An 8,328-nucleotide genomic window follows, 5' to 3' on the forward strand; every position below is an offset into this window, starting at 1 on the left:
AACCTTTAAACTAGACTTTAGTGAAGGCACCCTTTCGGTTTTTTTTTTTTTTTTTTTTTTTTTACTTGTACAGTTGTGACTGACACTGTTTCTTTTCCTCTCCCAGGAGTGCTCCAGCTTCTCCCAACCACACAGGGGCACTGTCCGCCCACTCCAGTGGGGTCCAGACCCCAAACAGCTTGTCTAGAGAGGGGTCCCCAGTCCCCATAGAGCCCGAGCCAACCCCTCCACCAGCCCCCTCACAAACCACTACAGTGCAGCCCAAACTTGCTGTCATCCAAGAGGCTCGCTTTGCACAGAACTCCCCTGGTAAAACAAGATTCTGCACTAGTTTATGTCCCCTGTCAGTTGACAGGTGCCATTGGCAAGGCAATGAACTGTAACAATAAAGGGTTGAAATGGAAAATAAATCAGATGACAGTGCTAAACTCTGTCCTTTCATTACCTAAAAGTTATGTGATAGTGCAGAATTTTTCTGTATTTATGTGCAACATGTCCATTTTTACAGAAGTAACAGTAACCTTTCTGCCTGCCGTCTGATAGGCTCCCCACTCAACAACCAGCCAGTATTGATCACCGTACAGCGCCAGATGCCTCAGACGACCATCAAGCCTGTGACTTATGCCATGGCCACACCAGCCATTGTAACGACGACTGTTAGCTCCACCCCCGTCATGCAGACAGTGCATGTTGTCCACCAGATCCCAGCAGTCACCGTGGCAACTGTTGGTGGACAATCAGCTGCTGCAGTGAGCCCAGAACCTCAGGAGAATGGAGGTGGAGAGCACCAAGAGGTCAAAGGTGAGACCAGGTTCATGATGCTATCTTCCGTGTCAGTTTAAATATAGCGTTGTGCAGACAATATACATGTATTGATTTTGATATGATTTCTCTCCCTGAGAAGTGAAAGTGGAGCCGGTGCCATCCATCACAGCCTCATCTATAGGTGGAGTCAGTCGTATAATCCAAAGCTCTCAGGCCACTCCCCTGACAACAGTTACTATCGTGCAACAAGCTCCGCTTGGTCAGCATCAGCTCCCAATAAAGGCCATCACACAAAATGGGACCCATCTGGTCCCCATCAGTACTGCTGCTAGCACAGGTGACACACACACACACACACACACACACACACACACACACACACACACACACAGTGTTTTCATTCCTTGTGGGGACTTTACATTGACTTACATTCATTGCCTGTAGACCTATCCTAACCTTAACCATAACCACTACTTGCCTAACACCCTAATACTTGCCTAACACCTAACCATAAACCACCCTAAAATTCAGTGATGGCCAGGTCCCCACAATGTGAGTGTGTTAACATGTTTTGGTCCCCATAATGTAAGTAAAAGAAAGGCACACACACACCAACTATTGTAGATTAAAGCATGCTTAAGCATTTGCGTCTACAAATATGTAACAACTTGGGACACACAGGTGTGTGCTAATACACCAGTGGAGGCCGGTTTAAAAACCCAACGTACAGCCCTCTCCTCTCAGCATCCACCTATCTTAATCAATAATAATAATAATTTATTTGTTTATATAGCGCTTTACAACACCGAAGGGAGCTCAAAGTGCTTCACAATAAAACAGAGCATGCCAAAATACATAAACAAAAGAACAGTCAACATTACGCAAATTTAAAACAATGATCTGTAAGAACTATAACACTCCTGTAGAATAAAAATGAGTCAAAGTACAGAGAGAGTAAGATTACGAAATATAAAATCAGGAAGGCCTGTAGGCCCTGTATAGCATCGTTGCTAAATATTAGATACCAAAAGCCAGTCTGAATAAATGTGCCTTTAATTTAGACTTAAAAACCATTAACTCCATTATAGATTGAACCTTGGGGGGCAGGGTATTCCAGAGCTTGGGGGCATACACAGTGAAAGAACGATCTCCCCACTTTTTATACCTTGCCTGTGGGACAACCAGACACACTTGCTCAGAGGAACGCAGCGCTCTGACCAGGGTATAAATGGTTAAAAGATCAGTCAAATAGACCATTAATGGCCTTGAACACAAACAGTAAAATTTTAAAATCTATTCTAAACTGTACTGGAAGCCAGTGAAGGGACTGAAGAACCGGGGTGAGCAGCCGCATTCTGTACGAGTTGGAGCCTATGGAGTTGAGACTGACTAATTCCAGTATAGAGGGCATTACAGTAGTCAAGTCATGAGCTAATGAAGGCATGAATGGCTTTTTCTAAGTTGTCTCGAGATAAAAAAGGTTTTACTTTTGCTAGGAGCCTCAGCTGAAAGAAGCTTATTTTGACCACCAAACTAATCTGCTTGTCAAAGCGGGGTGTATTGTGGACTTGCGCAACTTGTTTTAATTTTGATGCATTGAAGCTCACATTGTGTGCTCACAAAGTAAGAAGCACATTTCCTTCCTCTTACAATAATTTTGTTGATTTTTAAGTAATATTCTGCATTGTTTGCATTAGGGATGCACATTTTAAGCAGTTTTCTTTTAATCGTGTTAACAGTCAATAATTGGTTAATTGTTAACAATTTATGAAATGAAGTGCCTTTTTCTAAAATAATTTTAAGCCACTGATCTGTTTACTTTAATGATAAATTAAATTAAATACCACAATATAATCATTTAAACCTGCAGAGCTTCTACTGAAGTCTGTCACCATTCAACAGTTGGCCAAACAAAAACCACATAGAACACTGCTGCACAACTTCCAGGCTTCATTAGAAAACATACATTAGATTAGTCCTAACATGTTAATTTATCCACCAATTAAACCAGTGGCTCCCAAACGGTGTGCCGTGAGGCAAGTCCAGGTATGCTGTGGAATTTTGTGAAGACCATACATATTGCAGTATACAGCAATACAGAGAGTTATGAATGCATTTTTAATATACTATATCACTACTTTGTACACACATTTCCGATTCCGGTGGCAAATCCTATAGCCTAAAAACAACCACCTCAGGAAAAGATAAAAAAGAATTGTCAGTAGACAGTGTCATGAAAGCTACCTACCTGTCTTATGGCTTCAGCTTGACCGCTGATGTCAACAGCCTTCAGCATAAGTGCGTCATCTATTGGGAGAAGTTAATTAATGCCAGTGTGGTGCATCAAACTGAAGAGTCACTTGGAAACCAAACATATTTTCTATGTTGAGAGAAATGTGGCCTAAAAGCATGAGATCTGCACCAGAGGTTGCAAGACTGTTTGTGGGATTGTGGGATTGGAAATTGTCTGATAAGGTGATGGGGACAAGTTATATACTAACGGAGCTTATTGCAAAGTGGACAGAACCTCACGTGGTGGCAAAGACACTCATCCTCTCCACTTGCAAAAAATACCTCAGGTGTCATGTTAGGTCCCGATGCTTCTGGCACATGTTATCACCACTGTTTCTCAGTCACCACAGAATCTAAAGCCACCTCTACAATAGCAATATGTATATATGAATACAGCCATTATGACACTCTTTTTAAAATCAAACAAAGACCCAACCCACCCTTCCATTTACTGCTCCCTATCACTTATCAACAATGATTTAAAAATCTGATTTTATTACTGTTATCATTATTATTGGTAATTTTTTATTTATGTAATTATTAGTGATGGGCAAGTTAACACGTTATTTTCGCATTAACGTAATACTTCATTAACACCGACAATTATTTTATTGGGCATTAACGCAGTTTATTTTTACTATTATTTTGAAAGTCCGTTGCTCACTGGCTCTGAATATACATACAGACAAACCATGGGTAACAGGAGGGGTGGGATGTTGATCAGTACTGGCTTGAGATGGGAGTCATCATGTGTCTCAACCAATAAGAGCATTTGGGGTGGGTGTAAGACCGCTGCAGCGCTCACGTCATCTGGAACTGAATAGAACTGGCGGGGGCAGAAAAATGGAAAAAGGTAAAGGACTCTTACATGGACATTTTCAATTTAAATCTCTTCCGCACCGCAGAGTTGATAGAACCAAAGTCATTTGTAGCCACTGCAAAGCTGAATTTTCTTATCACCGGAGTACTTCGAGTCTGAAGTATCACTTAAATGTAATACACACAGTTGATGCCAGCAAATCACCCACCCAAACAAACAGCGGAAGGAGGCTTCAGCAGACTATGTAGCGTGTGGGAGAAGTATAGGTAAACAAAAGCAAGACAAGCTAACAAATGCCATAGCAAAGTGGATAGCTACAAACTGCAGGCCGATTAGTATTGTGGAAGATCTGAGGAACGTTATTAGGATTGCAACGAATGACAGCACGTATGAGCCTTGATTGATATGCCTTGATATGAGCTTGATTACATTGAGATTTGCTGCTACTGTGTAAAAAAGCACCTTATTTGTTTAAAGTGTTTGCAGACCAAATGTTATTGCACTTTTGTTCATATAGTAGTACTTTTAAAATAGAAGTGCACAATACACTACTTTTGAATTCATTATTGAATGCTGCTCATATCAATGCAGTTATTCACGGTTAATCCGCAACGTTATTAGGATTGCAACGAATGACAGCATGTATGAACCTTGATTGATGTGCCTTGATATGAGCTTGATTATATTGTTTGAGATTTTCTGCTACTGTGCAAAGGGAATGCTTCTGTTAAAAAGTACCTTATTTGTTTAAAGTGTTTGCAAACCAAATCTTATTGCACTTTTGTTCAATTAGTAGTACTTTATTCATTATTGAATGCTGCTCATATCAATGCAGTTATTCACGGTTAATCCGAGAAAAATCATGCAGTTAACGCGATTAAGGATTTTAGTCGTTGCCCAGCACTAGTAATTATTTATTTTCCCTCCTTTTCCCTTTCTTGCATTTCATAGACTGCATAAGTTGGAAATACCCACACTTCACACACTACAATCTTGTAAAACACTATATTTTTGTAATGTCATGTATCTGTTGTCTTGTCTCCCATGCTCGGTACTGTTTTGTTAATGTGTTACTTTGTTTCAATAAAAAAAATATTGCAAAGAAAATAATCTTTCAAAACTGGAAAACAAAAAAATCACTACACATAAATCACTGGACCAACCTTCTAATGCAGGGGTGTCAAACTCATTTTCACCGAGGGCCACATTAGCATAATGGTTGTCCTCAAAGGGCCAAATTAACAGTATAAATGTAACTAAATGTAATGTAATTTAAAATAAATTAAACTACTCATCATATCAAATAACTTTCTGTATTTATTACTTATTCAAGTTACAAATATTACATATGCATTTGCATAGATGTAAAAATAAATGTTCAGGTTAAGAAACCCACATTACTCCATCAATCAACAAACTATTCAAGTAAATCAGGAAAATATCAAAAACAAGTTATGATAGTAACTTTATTCAAAACTTTTTTTGTCACAGTCAAGGAGGGCAGAACTATGGCACAACCAACAAGTGTGACAGACGTAGCATTTTACGACAACAACACTGAGGTGAAAGGATCGGCAAAGATGGCAAAACCAGAGTGCTGTGCTTTAAAGTCAGAGAAGCTCTGATCAAACTCATTCATTAACCAGTTCAGTATAGTAGCCAACCGAGCACACGAAAAAGCACCGGGAATTGAGGCTGAGATGCTCTGACAAACAGGAAAGTGGGTGATTTCTCTTTTCTTGGACATTTTGGGATCATTTGTAGAGATTTCTCAATTCCACTTAAAGTGGAGAGATGCCGTTACTTTATGGGTAACAATCTATAAATGCATTGTGGGAGATGTAGTTTATGGTCAGTTCACGCTTTAAAGCAGAATATACTTAATATATATTTGCACCTATTAAACTCTCGCAGGCCACATAAAATGACGTGGCGGGCCTTGAGTTTGACACGTGTTCCAAGCAGTTGATCTGGATTCGATTCCCGGCCATCGTAGTGTTGTGTGTTTCTTTGGGGAGGCGACAGTGGTGTGGTGGGTAGAGCAGTCGCCTCTTCGAATCTCGGTGCCCCCCCAACCCACCCCATTGGGTTGGCAACTTTTATGCCTTGAATGGGCAGTGTAAAAGGTACTTTTGTTAGTTGGTGTTTGCTCCCACGCTTGCTAACAGTGGAACAAACCAAAAAAAAAAAAATCCTGAATGTTTTTGTTTTCCTGCATTTACAAAAACATTTATTTAGTGTAAACCCTGAACCCAGCCCTCAGTCTGCCCATTTATTAACTGATAACTGTGGGAACACTTTAGGCTCCATTACACTCCACTATTACTTCCCTCCACCAAAGTGGGTATATAACAACCAATATTTAATCAATTCTACCTTCTTTCCTCCAGCTGTTGCAAACCCTCTCCACCTCCTGGCGACCCACGCATCAGCCTCTGCATCCCTCCCTACCAAGCGGCAGAATGGAGAAGTGCAAGACCAACCTGAATCGAAGAGAGTCAAAACAAAGGAGGAGGGTGAAATGGCAGCTGCCAACACCAACGGTACCACAGACAGAGTTGGAGAAAGAGGGGTCAGTGAACAGGTCAATGACAAGTAGCCTCCCCCTGATCTGCATCCTGACCCCTGCTTTCCTGTACGCAATGAGCCTCACACCTTCCACACTCGTGCCCTTCCATCCTACCTGGTTATCACCTTACTTCATGGTGCCAAAAATAGAAGAGACATGGAAACACAAACAGGACTACAAAATGTGCAAAACCTCCTGAACTATCCCTCCTCCCCCAACTTCTCCTCTCCCACATATTTAAGACCATGAAATACGATGCAAAAACTAGAGACCAAATTGAAAGTAGAATTACAAAAGAGTTGCTGATGACTATGAAACCCTGATGTTTGAGACTCAGATGGCAAGAAGCACAGTAAGAGAGAATGTATTTTAAAATCCAGAAAAAAAAAAGACTTGGTGGACAAGTGAGGAGTCCCGAATCTCCCCAGTGATGGAAAGGAGCCTCTTCCTGGTAGCATGACAGACAAGCGCTTAACTGTGTGTCAGATAGAAAAAGCAAACAAGCGAAATCGGTAATTATTCCACAAAGGGAAGTGTGTGTACCTAAGTGTGGACATTCCCATCTTTGGCAGCTAGCCTCCATGTCGACCTACCTAACCCAGTTGTGAGTAGATGTGCAGTATTCCGTTGTACAAGTACATTTGTGGATATTTTTGAGTGTTTCTCCGTTTCCTAAGGCACAGATACAATCTAGTAATAATTAAGATAACTAAAAGCTATAAGTGGAGTCTTTAAGAACATTTAAACATCACAACATAGAATCTTTTTTGTCTGTATGTGGACTCTTTGTTCAGTGAAATGAATGTAGTCTCTTTTTTCCCCTTTTAAAAAACACTATGGAGTAGATGTTCTTTGCTCATTCATGCAAATGAAATTTCTTTCACTATATCAGAGTTTTCATATTTTACAAATATCCTATGACATAAAAAGTATATTCCTATGCGTATTTGGTCATATGCTTCATCAAGCTTGCATGTTACCATTCTAGAGACAATGTACTTGAGCTGATTTATTTGAATATGGAACTGAAGAAAATTTAGACTGAATCTACGTTATATGATTGCTGCACTTAACCCTCATAGTTCTCTTTTCTTTTACTTTTTGTACGTTTGTCTACATTAGATGATTGCTGCACTTAACCCTCAGAGTTCTTTTCTTTTACTTTTTATATGTTTATTTGTTCTGTACTTTCCATCATCATTGGTTGTCTGTTTTGCATTGAATTTGGCAAGCTCTCTGATTTTATTCTTTTCAGACTACTAAAACATCTATTCAGATTTTCTGTTACATGAGGAAAAACAAGTGATAGGTGTATATGCTTCAGTGCTTTTTTTTTTTATAAATTTATTTAAAACAGTATCTCTTAGTTTGTATTTCTTTGAGTAAAAACCCTTTTTGCTGGCCAAACACAAGCTCAAAATCCATTTGTGTATGAAGAATTATTTCTTTCAGAGAAAAGAAGTTATGAAAATATGTTTCCTAACTGGTGCTGTGAAGAATAATGTGGCTGATGAGATAATCATCTGGAAATGTGCTTCAGCTGCTGTGTAGTTCTCTGTTTCCTGTTCCAGGAAGCCTGTGTACCACCAGGATGGAGCTGCTTCCCTTGTAAACTATCAGCTTTCTTAAGGTACAAAAAGAGCTTGACTCTCTCATTTCAGTAGTGGAGCTGAACAGGAAAGTAAGGGCCTAAGTAAGGGCTAAAGTATTCTTTATGCTTCCAACAACTCAGTCTGTATGAATAGGTATCCTATCATGTCCAAAGGCAAAAATGTTAATAAGCTGATCAAATTGGACACTTTGAAGGTGGGGTGAATTGCCAGCTGTTGGTCAGCAATATGTGATAAATCATACAAGGGGGGGGGGGGCTCCAGCGAACATT

General features: G+C 39.9%; 1 protein-coding gene and 1 long non-coding RNA gene across 3 annotated transcripts in view; one reads left to right on the forward strand and one right to left on the reverse strand.

Annotated features, from left to right (window-relative positions):
- The window catches only part of LOC109965129 (uncharacterized), a 12,474-nt gene extending 6,140 nt beyond the window's left edge, over positions 1–6,334 (reverse strand). Inside the window, exons 1-2 of the long non-coding RNA XR_002275596.1 lie at positions 6,254–6,334; positions 3,014–3,072 (exon numbers count right to left, since the gene is read on the reverse strand). This is a non-coding gene — a long non-coding RNA (uncharacterized LOC109965129). The remainder of the gene's footprint in view (positions 1–3,013; positions 3,073–6,253) is intronic.
- The window catches only part of LOC109965128 (forkhead box protein K2-like), a 12,095-nt gene extending 3,818 nt beyond the window's left edge, over positions 1–8,277 (forward strand). The window contains exons 6-9 of one of the 2 annotated variants that reach the window (XM_020608918.1): positions 107–309; positions 544–801; positions 902–1,102; positions 6,268–8,277. In XM_020608918.1, the coding sequence (XP_020464574.1) occupies positions 107–309; positions 544–801; positions 902–1,102; positions 6,268–6,476 (871 nt within the window). In that variant the 3' untranslated portion in view covers positions 6,477–8,277. The remainder of the gene's footprint in view (positions 1–106; positions 310–543; positions 802–901; positions 1,103–6,267) is intronic. The other variant, XM_020608919.1, reaches the window with a different exon arrangement.
- The last annotated feature ends 51 nt before the right edge of the window (positions 8,278–8,328 follow it).

Source organism: Monopterus albus, unplaced genomic scaffold, assembly GCF_001952655.1.
Source record: "Monopterus albus unplaced genomic scaffold, M_albus_1.0 scaffold96.1, whole genome shotgun sequence".
In the NCBI taxonomy this organism is placed as follows: domain Eukaryota; kingdom Metazoa; phylum Chordata; class Actinopteri; order Synbranchiformes; family Synbranchidae; genus Monopterus; species Monopterus albus.